Here is a 17,801-nt window from a genome sequence, read left to right as displayed (position 1 = left end):
CCAAAGAAGGGAACCATCTTATGAGTCACTTGTATTAATGAAAGAAAGATAGCTGAGGACATCACCACAAAGAAAATCTTGAGGACACAAAGAATCCCAGAGCTATGAATAGGGTAATCACAATCTTCAGAGGATCAAGTTAAGGCTCCAAGAGAGAAAGATGCTCTTTGTTAGGCCTTGATGTAGAAAGCAGTCCTTAGAAAATCAATAACAAGGTAAAAGGATCCTAAAGGACTTTATCTCTAATAAAAGAACACAAAGAATTTTATGAGCACATTCTGATTTCTCTTTTCTTGGAATAAGTTATGTAAAGCGGCAAGGCATGTTTGTAACAAACCACGTGTTGGGTTTTTCAAATTACTGAGGGCCATTGTCAGGTATAAGATAACATACACTTTTCCTTACTTTTCTTTTTATACTTTTTCTTCCTTGAACTGTGTAATTTGATAAGTGGCAGGGATGCAGGTCACAATCTACACCTTCTCAGAGAGAGTCATGCTTCAAAATGAATAAGTGGGACACTGGTCATGGGTGTCACAGGGAAGCATTTTAGTTTTTGTTGGGGAAACTGGAAGAAAAGAGGGAACTTTCTCCACTGGCTGTTAAAGATCTAGAAACCAAACAGGTTCAATAAAAGATATTTCCTCTCCCACCTTCTCCAATATCCTGGGACGATACAGCTACACCACCACTGAAACAAGCATCTTTACAGATAAAGAATAATTGGGGGTGGAGGAGAGGCTTTTGTTAACTCAAAAGGTAAATAAATCTAGATAGGTTAATTCTTTCATTTCTTGAAAAGCAGACATGATTTCTGGAAAAAGATAAACGGTTATCTGCTAGGGCAGGTCTATACTACGGGGCTAAGTTGACCTAAGTTACACAACTCCAGCTGCATTAATAATGTAGCTGGAGTCGATGTACCTTAGGTCGACTTATTGCAGTGTCTACACCGTGCTGGGTCGATGGAAGAAACTGTCCTGTTGCCTTACCTTAAGCTTCTCATTCTGGTAGAGTACCGGAGTCAATGGGAGAGTGCTCAGCGGTCGATTTACTGGGTCTTCACTACACTCGCTAAATCGACCCCGGTGGATCGATCGCCCCATGTCAATCGCCCAATAAGTGGAGACAAGCCCCTAGAGTACTTCCAAACTACAGTAATTGGGATGGAAACACCTGGAATACATGGTACTGTTCAAATTTCTTCCTGAAGTTGCTTTATTTTCTCTCAGAATTTGTGCTCTCTTCATGAATTTATAAGATACAGTACATTGTAGTATATGCAGAGGTATCCTTTGAAATTCAATATTGTATTTTAGTGTGATCACAGAACAAAGTAAAGTAAAAAAAATACTAATATTTACCCTTGTCTTGGCGACCTGGAAACAATTTTATAATGAACTTAAAAAAGTAGTGACTTGGGACAACAAAGTTTGATTTGGGAGCAGCAGACAGCTCCTCCTTTCTTTAAATGCTGATATAATGAGTAGTTGATAAATATAGCTGAAAGATTTTAAGTAATCCATCATAATGATATTTCTTTACATCAGGTTGTGTACCCACCTGCTGCAAACATACACATTTCACTATAACAGTCTATGAATACCAAGTAAGATAAGGAAGAATGCAATAGCCAACATATTCCAGCTTGTAAGGTAGCTGACATACTGTAGTAGGAAGACAGCTTGAGACATAAGCCCTTGTATTAGAGGCCTGATATGAGGCAGTACCTGCTTACAGAATTTGGCAAGAATAGGGCTGATATTGCAGAAATATACATTTTTAAGAAGTGCTAGTTACAGAGTGCTTACACAAGCACATTTCGATATTAAGTGGTACCAGATCATCCCAATATTAAGGATGGTACAAAAAAATATTTTCCAAGGATAAGAGGAACACATTGACCCCTTTTAAAAGATAAGGTTATGATGACAGTTCGTAATAGAGATGTTTTAATCGAACCAACACGTACAAGATGATGGGTGATAACTAGTGACGTCAGAGGGCAGTAACTAACTATGTGAAAGGGGCAGTACTAACTTGTTTGTATCAGGGAATAAAGAGGTATCTCAGAGAGAGTATCTTTGGCCAGCTTAGGGAGCAGTGGAAAGTTCCACCACTGAATGAGCTGCGTCCATTGTCACGAGCATACACATCTTAGTATCCTTATAGAGTCTGACAGGTGCTATTACCGTGCTTTGTCGACAATAAACCTGGCCGGCTGCCTTCACTGAAAACCGAGTCTGTGGATTTATTGGACAGTTAATTGAGGTCTGCTATCTCCACAGAGCTGTGGCAGCACACTGAATGAACACACACGCAGCCAACATCTGACAACACATACAAAAGATGGCAAGGTTCCATTATTTACATTTAATATGGCAGAAGATGAGGCCTTTTCAGTAAAAAAATCTTCCACATACTTTATTTCCCATTTTAATTTGTTAAAGAAACTATGAAACCAACAAAATACCACAGAGACACAGCAGCCTGTGAGGGAAATGTGGACTACTATAAGGCAGGTGCACAATTGGTTAAAGACCTTACTCAAAGAGTAGTTATCAATGGTTCGCAGACAAAGGCTACGTCTACACTACCCGCCGTATCGGCGGGTAGCGATCGATTTTTTCATCGATATATCGCATCGCGTCTCATCGATACGCCGATCATATCGATCCCGACTCGCCTCGACGAACTCCACCGCCGCCCGAGCGTGGGCGGGCGGCGGGGGGAGAGGAGAGCCCCGACATCGATCCCGCGGAGGGAGTAAGTTATCGATATTATCGATATACTTTACGTTAGCCGCGCTATTCACGAGCTGAAGCTGAATATGATCTTTTTTTTTCCCAAACTGAGAAGGGCATATCTAATAGGGTCCTGCAGGGGTCAATCTTAGGTCTGGTATTATTCAATAATTTCATTAATAATTTGGATAATGGAGTGGAACGTATGCAGATGACACCAACCTGGGATAAATTGCAAGCACTTTGGAGGACAGAATTAGAATTCATAATGACCTTGACAAATTACAGAATTGGTCTGAAGTCAACAAAATTAAATTCAGTACATACAAGTGCAAAGTACCTCACTTAGGAAGAAAAAAAATCAAATGCAAAACTACCAAATGGGGAATAACTGGGTAGGTGGTAGTACTGCTGAAAAGGATCTGGGGATTATAGTGTATGGCAAATTGAACATGAATCAACAATGTGATGCAGTTGCAAAATAGGCAAATATCATTCTGGGGTGCCTTAACAGGAGTGTCAAATGTAAGACACGGGAGGTAACTGTCCTGCTCTATTCAGCACTGGTGAGGCCTCAGCTGGAGTAATGCATCCAATTCTGGGTGCCACACTCTGGGAAAGATTTGGACAAACTGTAGAGAGTCCATCAACAAAAATGATAAAAGGTTTAGAGAATCTGACTTACTAGGAAAGGTTTAAAAAACTGGGTATGGTTAGTCTTGAGAAAAGAAAACCGAGGGGAGACCTGATAACAGTCTTCAAATACATTAAGGGATGTTATAAAGAGGATGGCGATCAATCGTTCTTCATGTCCACTGAAGGCAGGACAAGAAGTAATGGGTTTAATCTGTAGCAAGGGAGATTTAGGTGAGATATTAGGAAAATCTTTCTAACTATAAGGATAGTTAAAGACTGGAATAGGCTTCCAAGGGAGGTTGTGGAATCAACATCGCTGGAGTTTTTAAGAACAGATTAAACATCTGCCAGGGATGATATAGGCTTACTTGGTCCTTCCACAGAACAGGGGGCTGGACTAGGTGACCTCTCGATTTTATGATTCTATAACTATACACATTCTGTCTCTGACTTAAACAGGAATTTTACCTGCACAAAGATTGCAGGATCAGGCTTTAAGAATCAAATCATAACTAAACATTGACCATTACTATGTATTACTAACGTGAAAAAAGTCTTTCAGTTGTCTGACTTAAGGAACAAGCCCAAATATTTTGCCTAAATTGTCTTGCTTTTGTATGTTTCAATCAGACATTTTACACGGCTTTAACATAGCACTTGGTAGTTTGACTGGAGAATGGTTTATAAATATGTTTAACTAAACTGCATCATATTTTAATTAGACATTTTGCTTGACACTATTTACATTAAATATAGAATGCTTGTGAATAGCAATGACACTTTTGGTGCTGACAGGATCAAAGGCAATTTTCCATTTGGAATAATGAAATAATTCTTTATTCTTAAGGGGCACAGCAATGATTCTCTGGCAAACAGCAATTAGAAGCAGTAAAACTATAGTTTAGCTGATAAATATGATCATTAAGTCATAAAAGACTTTTCAGAAACTGTACAATCCATTACAATAAAGTGTAATAATGGGGTGGAAATAATCTGTGGTTTCCATTGTAATGTCCTCCATGTCAAAAATAACTTGAAAGAGTAAGAAGTTCAAAAGGTGGTTTTGTTTTGAAATGTCACTGACAAGTAACCTAAAAAAAATGAACATGTTGTTTCTGGCAATTAACCCAGAATCAAAAGTAATCAAAACATGATGCAAGAAAACACTGAACTTCTCTGACAGCTAAACATATAAATGTCTTTGGAAATAACCCCAGAAAACAAACAAAAACAAAAACACAAAAACAAGGAAATAATATTATTTTTTCATTTATTTTTCTTGAAATTATATTGATTCCTTCAAAAGTATTTTGAAATATCAAGACTATAATCATACAAGTATTTAATAACTTCCAAGTAAACCAAAAGTCGTACCTTAATTTGTGCAAAAGGTCTGTCAAAACTTCCAACATAAAGAAGACCAACATTCTGGGTAAGTAATCTAAAAAAAGAAAACATCATTTAAGACATTGTTTGTAACTAAACACGTCACTGTAACCATCTTTATTGTCATACTGCAGAACTGCTACTGAAAATGAGATAAAATAGAAGTTAACAGTTTGCAGGATAAATTAAAGAGAAAGGACACACATTAAAGATAGAGCACCATAACTTGTGAATTGGTAATTTATATTCCTTCTGTAAGAAGTGCTCCAATAAAGTCATTCCACAATACCTTTGGTGCCCAGCTACATGCAAGAGTGGCAGGGCATACATCATTTCCATGTGGTATGGCTCTTTAGAGTAATAGAATCAACAAAATTGCAACTTTAAAACAACAAAGACAAACAGATTCACCATTCAAAGCAGCAAGTCTAATAGATTTAAAATAGTATCAGACATGCAACTGTAACATTATATAAAGTGATATAACTGAAATGAACCAAAGTGACTTATCACAATGCAATCACAGAAAATCTGAAAGAATCTCTGCTGTCATATAATGGCTTAACAAATAATTAACATACCATACATCGCTCAAAACCATTTCAAGAGATTCTGTTTAAAATTTTAAGCCACCATATATCACCAAAAGTTTAGCTAAAAATAGGGAAAAGTGGTTCCAAAAAGTTTGTGTACCCCTGAAAACAAAATTATTTTGATTCCTGATGCAAGGACAGATGCTACACAGGACCACAAGAGGCCAATGTTACTAAGAAGTTCTGGAGCGCCGAGTGCCAGGCGGTGCAATTCCCTAAAATACAAGTGTACAGATGCCTTCAAAGAAAAGCAGACAGCTGAAGGCAATGGAGTACTGTACCATTCACACTACTGGGTCATATTCAGTTGTGAAAAATCAAGTTTGGAATGTAGGTCTCCAACATGCTGGTCAAAAGGTTCCAAGGAGAGAGAGGCACATTTAGTAAATATTTAACCATTTCTAACATTAAAATAAAAGCATCGGGGGCTTGTCAGCAGAGTGGTTAAGTAGTGGTGCCTGAAGGATTAGTAGTAAGCAAAAAAAGGAAATATTTCCCATGATAAGGGTTCAAGGGATATCACTATGTTTTGGAAGAGCTACACAAAACAGCAGCAAAGTGTGTTTCAAAGGAATTTCAAAAAGATACTATTTCAGCACTTGTCATTTCAGAATAAGATACACATATAAGCTGTTTTAATAAAGGCTACAGAAAAGGGAAAAAATGTTTTATAAAGTTATAGGAAGTAGTTGTGTCTATGTTACACTGCTATTTTCTCCACACCAGAAATGCAGAACCATTGCAGATGTGAGTCTTTATGATTCTTTCAATTGGTATTAGTGAATGTCTACAGAAGCTCATGATTGACCTTTCCAAAGAAACATGCAATACAACCAAGTGTAGTAAAAGGCTTGTTGGAATAAACTGCAGTTTAACAGTACTATCTACATATTTTATTTTACTAATACTAGTTTGTTCCAACATCTGTAAAACATGGTGCACGCACTTGCCTTATTTATTGAGACTGATGACACAGAATTACAAGGTTATTATCACTCCGTCAATATTAACTACTTTGCTTGAAAAGTGTTTAATTCCTTATCAGCTTTTTATCTATATTCTCATACTGCCTTAATTCAGAATCAATTGCCATGAGATGAAAAAAAAATCAACAATCACCTCTTTGTTTAATCTTGTAAATAATAAGCTTTTGTCTAGGGAATGGTATACTGCCTCTGTAGATATCTTAGAAGCATTTGATTTAGTGGATTAATATGGCTAAAGGAACATAACTTTAGTGCTAACTAACTAAAAAAAGAATTAAGTCACGTCCCAAAAATTTAGTCTCCAATTTTGTTCAATTGTATTACATGTAAACTAAATGACTATTATATTGGCTTCAAGATCTTATTTCTCCTTTTGATTTTTTTTTAAATTCCCTTGTGTCTTTCCTTTGTCAACTACATGCATCTAAGATATGATGAAACAGAAACATTCTGTAGTTAAACTTCTTAAATCAATTCAATACGGTATACACATTAATATTCTACAAGAGTCGCTCCTGGGTTCTAGAAGAATGTGTTAGGAAAAGGAAAGTTTCTTTTAATTCTTCCTTCCTGGGAAGGTGCAAGGGAGTAGGTTCTGTCATGGGGCTTACATGACATGAGACAACCTAAAGATTCCAATAAGGCTATGAGTGAATGTTGCATGGAAAAGAGCCTGGGGGCCAGTGAGGAGGGTACTGAGACATATGCCTCTGTAACACCTATATGACTGGGGTACTTAGGAAGCCTGCATTTCAACCTATAAGGCTCAAATGAGGCAGCCTTTGTGGAACTTATAGGGAACCCCTCAACCCTCTGTTGGGAATCAGACAAGGACAACGAATATTTCTTGTTCAAAGAGGGACTACCCTAAAAATGATGCTTGAATACACCACAGCAAAAGTCTCAGCCACTACTGAAGAGGCTCTCCGTATCACAGCAGTGGTGGTATTCTTCTCTATGGTGGGCATATTCAGTACCATGGAAAGCAGCAAATATTTCTGGCTTCTCTGTCACACGACGCTCTCCCAGTATCACAGACGACCTTGGTACAGAGAAAGCCTGTGTCATAAACCTTGGTGTCGGGAATAAGCTGTACCTAGGTGAATGGTGCCACAGTGAACAGGAACAAAGTGGTCAGCATTGAGGTGAGTGGTACCATAAGGACTGGACCAAAGGGACTGGTGTTGGAGGGATTGGTGCTGAAGTAGAGATTGGTACTGTGGACTCTGTATCTAAGGCAAGACATCTTGACTCCCAAGATGGTGCTGAGGTGTGGTATCATGCTCCCTCAAAACTCTAGTGATACAAAATTCAGGTCATAAAGTCCTCATAGAATAAGACTAGGGAATAGTGACGTCATTTGAGCTGCCTACCTGTGGAGATTTGTGCTTCCCAGCAGATCTATACTCCTTTTTCTCTTTGTATATAACATTTTTACCTGAGTCCACAATTGTAGCAGTCTTTTTACAAGTCAGAGATTGGGAGTTAACTTGGACACTTCCGGGCTTGAATGGAGGTGGTCTGAAGGGAGGCGGAGAAACATCTCATTTGGATTGGGGATGGGCCACATTGAGTGGTCTAATGATAATAGTATAAGGCAGGCTTCTTTCACTGATTAAGTCCTTTTGAAAAAGGACTTATAAATAGAGCACTTCCCAGGGTGATGACCCTTCCTGGGCAGAAAAGGCATCTAGTGTGGCCATCATTAAGAAGGACAGTCACCTCACAGGAAAGGCAGTTCTTAAATCCTGGAGATTTAGAATTGGACATGACTATGCCATGGTGCTGGGGAAAATCTTCCCTTCAAAAATAAAAACAAAATAGCTCAACTATCAAAGAATTGCCAATGGACAAGCCCAATGACACTACACTTAACTAACACTACTTATATACAAACATCTACATTAACAGTTAGAAAAAAGTACGTTGAGATGCGGACACTGCTGGGCTCTGTGACGCAGACACTGCTAGTTAGAAGAAACTGAGGGGCAGCTGGGCATGCTCTACCCTTTATGCCCTCGATACAGGGTATAAGTGCAGCTCCAATGGACACTGCTTCCCAAAAGATTCTGATTGTAAGCATATAGTGACATGCACTCCAGAGTGAAATATATATGGCCAATTATAAAATTAGAAATTGATTTTCAGAAACCACATTGAGCTCACCATCATTTTTTAACAAGTAGAGCCTAATTCTGTCAACATGTATGCATACACTTAATTTTACTACCATGAGTAATCCCTACTAATGGTAGCAAAAAGTTAAGCACATCCATAAGTGTTTGCAGGATTGAGTCTAAACTGAGCAAAATCTGGTATATAACCAGTTGAGAATAAATATGTGACACACTGATGAAATTTTAGAAGAATCACTTTCTGACCATAAGCACATTTTAAATGTCAAGTAACTACAAAATAGGGATTAGTATTCATTATAGTCTAAATCTTCGTAGACTTTACTTTTTTGTTGTTGTAAGAACACACAAAGAACTGCAATATTTTTATGTTGTCGAATACTTTTTTCAAAAAAGTTTTAAAAACTGCTCCCTGAAGTTTACATCACATTTTAGCCAGAGGCTACATTTTATACAAAGCAAATCCTGAATAAAAGGAATTTGTAATGAAAATGCTGAAGCACTTAAAAACAGACGATGACAACAGCAATATACTCATACACTCAGTAGGAACAGTTCCAAATAATATGTGAAGATTTTTTCAACCACATCCTTCAAGATAAAAAACAGGAACCTTTAAATTACATCATACAAATAAACTATTTTATATTTGTAATTATTATTTTACAAGGACACAAACACAACCCATATAAAGCATCATGGCCCAGCAGAAATACCATCATACCTGATGGGAGGCTTCTAATAAGCTCTTAAACATTGGACATATCTGGATATACCTATAGTTGGTGTTCTGGTAAGTAAAATTGTGTATTGTGTTGCAGAATCTTAACCATGAAAAAAAGAGACTTTTACTGAAAGTGCCTCCTCGATCAAAACTTTTGTATCACTACTGTGACACTATAATTAACTTTTATTTTAATAAACTGTTCTCCAGCCATGTACTCTCAAGAAATAATATAGGTAGACTATCAGAAAACAATACAAATGGCATATTGCAAAGATTAATATTAGGGTCAAAACATTTTATTCTATATACTGCAGTTGACTTATTGTGCAGTGAAGGCAAATCTAACATGGTACCTACATTGAGACCAATATTGTACAAGATATTATAACATTTAAAGGGTTAAGAAAGGATCAACTATAAATGCTGAAACACACAAGGGGTATCAGTGGACAAATAAGCTCATGTATTTTAAATATATGTAAGGTGAGGAAATAATATATATTTAAAGCTCATAGTTCGTTGAGCACAGTGCAGAAGGACTTAGGAGTAGGTTGAACAAAAACTATCAGTTCAATGTATGCAGCAGTTAAGATAGTAAACAGAATACTAACAGATGGATAAGCAGGGGGATTCACTTATAAGATGGAGGAAATCATTGTAGCACTCTATAATGTACTTATCAAACTATATTTTTGATTATTGCATTCTTGTGATATAAAATTCTACTCATGCTATCATACAAAAGATGGGTGAATATAATAAGCTATTCCTGTATAATCCTCATGGTAGTCTGTAAACTAGACCGGTACATTTTCTTAATAGTTACAAGGCTGGACTATGTTGCAGTTTGAGAACACACTGAAAAGACTACTGTATAAATAGAAAAGATGGTAAGGAGAGTTAAATTATACAGTAAAGATGGAAAAATTGGGAATATATTAACTGAAGAAAAGAAGGCTAAGGAAGGATATGATTAATGTTTTCAAGATGCAAAAGGGATAGTGAGAATAAACATAAGCAGAATCTTTGAAATAATGTCAACCAAAGGAGAATTTAGGCAAAACATTTTCATACAGAGGTTACTCAACTTGCAGAATGCCCTGAGACAAAGCCAGCAGTGGAAGTAACTAGTGTAATTCTATTAAAAAATATTCCATAGGAAAGAATAGCTGCTGGGTAAGCTCCCTCAGACTTCCAAGCTCACAATGTTCCTGCAATGTATATTATTGTAGTTATATTAACCACAATATTGTTTTAATTCAAACACACACAACTCAGGAAAACAATGTTATGTTTTAATTGTCCTTCATTTGCATGGTATTTAAAGTCTGCCGTACAACTACATCAATCTCAATATTAACTCACAATCTGTCAGTGACTACCGATAATAGGGATCTAGAAAGTAACTGATCCCTGAAAGGACACACTTCCATTGAATAATAAGTGTACTGCACTTTGTGCTGCTATGTGTAACTATAAGAAACCACAATACAAATGAAAATTGGAAAGTCAGAAATTGTAAAAAATGATATTTTTCCCATTTGGGTTTGAGGTGAAATGAAATAAAAATAGTTACATAAAATCAAGGTTTTTTTTCAGAATTAGGAAAGTCTAATTACCACTGGTTTCGAGTACGATAGTTTCTGGCTGTTAATTTTTATGTAGAGCTTCCCTAAGGGCAGAAAGGTTTTTAAGAGGAACATCTTTGTACCTTATAAATTAAAACCATCCTAGATGTTTTCAAAAACGTTACATGCTGCATTTAGACTCATGTTAGACCCTTATCAAGTGTTGGAAATATTTTTATATGTAAAGCCTTTACCACATAGAAAAGCACTGAAACTATCATTTTTATTTACATCATATTTACATGTAACTGAACCATAAAGAGTAAAGAGGACAAGAACCCATTAAGTAATTGTGCTCAAACCTCTACCAATGGAGAACTGTTCCTTATGGTATGTTGAGTGATTTGTCCATTCAAGTTATAAAATATTCAAACAATGGAGCTTCTACCTTTGCCTTTGGGAGATTACCCAGTCTAACATCTCTCAGACATTTTTCTGATAATCAATATCAATTTTCCTTTGCTCATTTTCATCCCTTTGTAAGGATGATCTTGTTAATACACAGGGCTGGGAGTCAGAAGATATAGGGACTATTCTCAGTTCTTCCATGAAATTTCTTGTACGACATAAGACAAGTGCAACAATTTCTCCATTTGTAAAACACTCATGATAAAACTTACCTATATCATGGGAGATGTCATGAGACAACACATTAATGTATGTAAAGCACAAAAGAGGCGAGGCTATGCTTGAAACAAGAAGCTATTCTTGATTTAGTTTTAAGTCAGGAGTTAACATAAGAATTAATAGTAGTTGAGCCACTAAGTAATAGTAACCACAGTATAATGAGGTTCAACATCCTACAAGGATGTAAGATACCAAAAACTGACACAGTGGTATTAAAAACTTTAGAAAGGGAGATTTCAATAAAATAAGAAGGTCAAAAAGGCTCTCCAGTCAAAAGTAAAGAAAGTAAAATCCTCAGAAGTAGCATGGATGTTACATAAGAAAAACAACCAACTCTCAGAAGGAGTACATGCCATGAATAAAAAGGGAACTAGGAAGGCAAGAAGCAAACAAATATGGCTACGTGGATATTCAAGCCAAAGAGACATTTTTAAAAATTGGAAATCTAACTCTAGTGAGAACAATCAACAGGAGCATAACTTATTAAAGGCAATAAATAAGAGGCCTGTGTAAGCTCAAAGACTTCGCTCTCTCACCAACAGAAGCTGGTGCAATAAAAGATATTACTTCACCCACCTTGTCTCTCTAAAGGTTAGTCATGTCCAGAGATGATCATGGGGAACTTCAGTCAGACTTAACCCTAGCTAGGTGAATGGGCAACTTGATGGCAGATGAAGTTTTCTGTTATAATTGCAAAGTAATGCACATTGGAGGGAAAATGTCTAAGTTACTCATACAATTTACAAAATTATAAATTAAATATCAACCCAGGAAAGGAACATAAGGAATTGTGGATAGTTCAGTGAAGCTGTCTCTGATCAATATGCAGCTGCAGTAATAAAACAGAAAGATGTCAGGTTGTATAAGGAATAGGGTGGAGAACAATATAGAAAGTTATAATGCAATTATATTAATCAATGGGATGTAATCATCTGGAATACTGTGTACAGTACTGATCACTCCCTATCAAATAAAGGATATAGTGGAATTATATGGGGTTCAGAGAAGGATGACAAGAAATATTAGGGGCCTGGAAAGACACTCATTGAAAGAGATGAAAAAGAGTGGGATTTGTTAAGAAGGGACACGATAAAAGGATATAAAATTACACACAAACACTACATTAAAAGAACATTATTAAGGCTGCAAAGTCAATTCAGAATTAGATAGATATAGGAAGGGTTATAGTTAGTTTAATGTGGTTAAGAAAATATATGTACTTTACAGTTTGTGTATAATGCAGGTCCTTTTAGCAAATGTAATAAGGCCTTGAAAATAAAAGTTAGAAAAAAATGTAACTGGAAAGATAAATTGTAAACACGGTGAGCTTAAAATGTGGCTGATAAGAAAAGAGAAGCCTCTAATTATCAGGAATGGTCCTAACTACTTTGAACAATACAGCAGAGTTGTATGTGTTAAACTAGCAGTGACCCCTGACATACCAATGTTATCTTTGAGAAGCAGGCCCAATTGCCATATCTTCTTTTAGCCAGGGCAGGGGAACAGGTTAATCCCAAACCAGCCAAAACCTGGTTTTAGCTAAGATAGTAACAATCAATATGGCATCACTTTGTTTGTTGTACTGTCTAAAAGAACCATGCTTGTTAGGGATTTATTTAAAGAGGGATTGGACACTTAAACAGATAACAAAAATATCCAAATATTAACAGTTAGTGCTTAAATAAAAATATTGGAAGGGATACAAAACCTTGTACTTCAAGGTTTAAACCAATCTCTTCAGTATTTAGGACTGAATGGCAGGATGGTAAATCATAAGGGGCAAATTATCCACACTGCCCACTATAGGGTTTCTTCCAGCTTTCTCTGAAATTCGGCAATTTCTACATTCCAGTTCCTATTTGTTTGCTCTTTATCCCCTCAGCTCATTCAGTTATACTGCTCTTTTATTAAGCCCTTCACATTTTCTGACATCATTCTGGTAATGGGACACCCAGAACTGTATGTTGTACTCTCAGGGTAGGTTTACACTTACCTTCCGGGTCGACGCGGTGAGTTCGACTTCTCGGAGTTCGAACTATCGCGTCTGATCTAGACGCGATAGTTCAAACTCCGGAAGCGCTGCGGTCGACTCCGGTACTCCACCACTGCAAACGGCGGTGGCGGAGTCGACGGGGGAGCCGCGGAGTTCGACCCCGCCACGTCTGGATGGGTGAGTAGGTCGAACTAGGGTACTTTGAATTCAGCTACGCTATTCACGTAGCTGAATTTGCGTACCCTAGTTCGACCCCCCCTTCTTAGTGTAGACCAGGCCTCAGAGGCATTCTCCCCAGTGTCTTATAGCAAGGTCCACTATACATCTTTGCAACTCTACATTTCAGCCAAATCTCGATGGAATTTCATTGGTACAAAGAAAAGGCACTTGTGTAACCTAAAAGGATTCTTCCTGCCAAATATTCATTATACATCTTCAGTGGAAAGTTGCAATGGCTTTTTGCTGTATCATCATATCAGGTAATAAATCAGTATAGTTATCTGTAGTTTTGGTTTCTCTAAATGCTCTACTGCTCCATCAGGCAGTTCTCCGCAATTTCATGAGAGTCTGACCACTTTCACCCCCGCCCAGTGCTGCCTGCTCTCCTCTTCCTGATTTTTGTGGCATCCCAATATTATATTTTGCATTAAACTAGAAATCAGAAAGATGCATAACATGCATGGTAAAACACTCAGAACTGTATGCAGTTGAACATTAAAGGAATAATGTAATTAAGTATTTTATATTAGAAATACTTTATATAAATTAATAATTATTAACATTGGTTATTCAAACATTTTCTTAATGATTCTCCTTATATCATGTTTCCGCATTAACCAGAGTGTCTTGTTGAAGAATTCAGAGCAAGCATCTTGAAAAAATATTATAGGCACTGTTTGTAACCCATAAGAATCAGCCAGATTTGGACTAAATTTTTACACATGCTTGTGTACAAAAGTGCATCTATATGTTAGTATGCATCTAAGCTAGACACACAAATGTTGAAAGAGTGTATAAACCTTTACCTGCATGTTTATTTTGGAGAGCTCACATTTCTGATATCTGCAAAAGTGCATTCAAATTTCAAAATGTGGACCCTTAGAACCACAAAAAGAAAAAGAAAACCTTCCATCTCATCTTCATTTCAGTTCTAAAACCCCATTTTGAATTTTTATAGCAATTTCACATAGAACTAGTAGTAAATCAGGTCAGGAAGTATCTTAGAATATTCCTTTTTAATTTGCTGTACTAAATATATTAGCCTAGATTCTTTCTGTGTTGAGATCTGCTCAACTTGTGCTTGTGGGAAATGGGGCTGAAGGGTGCCTTCAAAGAGTCAGTTTGTGGCTCCCTGATTCTCTGAACACACATGCTTCAGCTTCAACATACATTACAGCAGCTATGGAGGGTTCCTCTAACTTATTCTCTAACTGACAAGGGGCTATAAATCAGATGGGGATTGCTGGAGTCACTGTGCACTTACCACATGCCCTACCCTCCAGAAACCCAGGACTAAGCTACACCTTCAAAAGACCCAACCCCCAAACCGAAGAAATTCTCAGCTAGCCAGATCCAATTGCTTTCTGGTCCATTTGCATTCCCAGAGCTGTGTAAAGAGGCCAGAATTCATAAGAGAATCAGGATTGTGCCTCAGAGCAAGGGGATAGACTAGATGATGTCTTGAAGTCCCTTCAGCCCTATATTTCTATGATCATTATCATCTGTAGCCAAAATGTGTATAGTATACTCAAACATGCTAAAAAGACATGAAGATTGCTAATTTAAAAGTATTCAGGAACAAAATCCAATCCACTCTTCTAATCTTATGTTCAAGAACAAAATGATCAAACAAAAATAGGACTTGCTTCCAATATAAATCAGTCTATACAGAGATCACATTCTTAGTATGGGTAAAAGTTGCAAAAAACCAAAGTAAATAAAACAGATCAAAGCATTCAAAATTTAAATGGCACTATACATAGCTAATTTACAGTGAAGCTAAATATGGATCAAAAGCTTGATCAATATAAAGGAATGAAAAAGTATAGTACTGAGCTATTTCTACAAAAATCTTTCTGTCAGTACCTCTAGTCTCTCTCCCTCTCTTTCAATGCCAGTTTTATGGGTTTTATTTATACTAAAACCATTTAGCGTCAGACACTTTAAAAAGTCAAAGAACCTGGGCCTTGGGCAATAAGCAACTTGCAAAAACATCACTTGTTAACTTTTCCCTATAAACCATTCGCAAAAAAGATTTAATTGTTCATGAAAATTGCTATTATTACAGGGAGAAAACATCTTTCAATTTCCTGAATTGAATTATGCATTTTTATTACGTAGGGCACAGGTTAAAAAACAGCAATTATGATGACTTCATCTGACTAAAAAATTAGGAATTTCCAGACCCTGTCTACCAACTAATGATTTAACTGGCATCAGGATGACCTGCTTTTTCCTTTTACCTGTTTCTGAGATGATTTGTATAACTGAAATTATTAAGTTATCAGTTATCAAAATGAACCATAAAACAGTTTTCTTTTTGCAGTGTATCCTCAAGACATCATTTGTATTGCAAGGTATTTGTTTTGCATGCCATTTTGTACTGTGATGTTACATTTGCCAAAAAAAAAAACCTGCTAAAAATTAGTCAATATGATTGTTCAATATATTTTGATTTTTAAATTATAAGACCCCCTTGACAGTACTATTAATGATTTGCATAATCAACCTTTTTAGCATACAGTTCACTCTAATTAATTTAAGACATTACAGAACAAAACCCGTTACACCCTTTATTTTAAACATCAGAGGCCTAATTCAGCCCTGGTTTAAAAGGGTGTAAATTCCAATTACTTCAGCTGACTTCCATGCACTTTAACCAGGCACTCTGAACATAGCAACTTTCTGACAACAGTGATCAACTTGACTGCAAAACTGAACTTTTGAGACTCTTTGGCCCCAATCCTGAAAACTTGGATATGTATAAATTTGGGGGAGGGGAGAAAAGGGGAGAAGAGATATAGTCTACTACTGCTACCTGTTCCTCTATTGGCTCAACTTGCAGAGGTCTATGCTATGGATTTAAAGGTTCCAACACCCCGATGAAACATATGGGGTACCATATGGTTCCATATGATAGAATTTCATTTCCTAACTTTTGAGTGGTTAATTTTGGAACCATACAATTTCTTTAATTTCTCTCTCTATGTATGTGTGTGTGTATGTATGTGTGTGAACAATATGGTCAATTTACCAATTGCTGTGATTTTTTCTGACTAGCATGTTTGAAGTTTATCACCTAATATTGCTTTAAGTTTTTACACTCAATGGGGGAGGTACAGCTCAGTGGTTTGCGCATTGTCCTGCTGGGCCCAGGGTTGAGAGTTCAATCCTTGAGGGGGCCACTTAGGGATCTGGGGCAAAATCAGTACTTGGTCCTGCTAGTAAAGGCAGGGGGCTGGACTTGGTGACCTTTCAGGGTCCCTTCCAGTTCTATGAGATAGGTATATCTCCATATTAAAAAAAATATATATATATATAGAGAGAGAGAGAGAGGAGAATTCTGTGTGTGATAGAAATAGAGTGCAGTATTGTTAGATAAAGACAAAGAATTATCACTAGATCTACATTATGGGTATTTACTTGAATTAATAACAAGTCTATCAGATGGCACCAATCTATATTAATAAAGCAAAATCAAATTTTAATTGTTCAGATAGAGAAGTACCTTATCTTTTTGAAAATTAAATAAGCTACTCCTTTTTTTGAACCTGAAAGCTACTTTCATTGGTATCTTTTGTTACTATGGCTAAGAAAATTTATTATCAGACAGTAAATTGTAATTTTATTAAAGCATAAATCACTCAAGCTAAATTAAACTGATCTAGATTAGATGAAGATAAAATTTAATTATATTTGACATTTGAGAGATAAAAGGAAGGATAGGAAAAGGAATTAGTTTCCCTAGTCCCAGAGTCCAGATCGAACAGGCTGGAGTCAGTCCTAGGGTCTGGAGGCAGGTACAGGGCTGGAGTGGGTTAGAACAGGGCACAAACAAAGCTGAAACAAGCTAGAACAAGGCCCAGGAGAGGCAGAGGCAAGAGCAGGAATCAGACCAAGGACCATCTGGAAGCATATCGAGTCTAACACTGCAAAGCAGCAGAAGGGTTCCTGGCTGAATAGCACTGGCGCAAAGATTAACTTGCAGCTGTGGTGGAGTCAGTGAAACACTTGTGCCTGGGGGTCATTTGATGCAGACCCTGACCAGGGATAGGCTGCTATAGCATGCCTGAGGGCTGAGTCACTGCAGACTCTGCTTATGGGATGAATCAGCACAGCTGAGTTGC

At 36.9% G+C, this 17,801-nt stretch overlaps 1 protein-coding gene across 4 annotated transcripts in view; it reads right to left on the bottom strand.

Moving 5' to 3' along the window:
* The window catches only part of RNGTT (RNA guanylyltransferase and 5'-phosphatase), a 438,367-nt gene that overhangs the window by 106,473 nt on the left and 314,093 nt on the right, over positions 1 to 17,801 (bottom strand). For all 4 annotated transcript variants that reach the window (XR_005595781.1, XM_039528842.1, XM_039528843.1 and 1 more), the window contains one exon: positions 4,755 to 4,821. Coding sequence is in view for 3 of the 4 variants with exons in the window: in XM_039528842.1 (XP_039384776.1) it covers positions 4,755 to 4,821 (67 nt within the window). In the remaining variant the exon portion in view is untranslated. The remainder of the gene's footprint in view (positions 1 to 4,754; positions 4,822 to 17,801) is intronic.

This window comes from Mauremys reevesii, linkage group 3, assembly GCF_016161935.1.
Source record: "Mauremys reevesii isolate NIE-2019 linkage group 3, ASM1616193v1, whole genome shotgun sequence".
Taxonomy (NCBI): domain Eukaryota; kingdom Metazoa; phylum Chordata; order Testudines; family Geoemydidae; genus Mauremys; species Mauremys reevesii.
The sequence above is the reverse complement of the archived record's forward strand: the minus strand, read 5'-3'. Positions and strand labels throughout refer to the sequence as shown.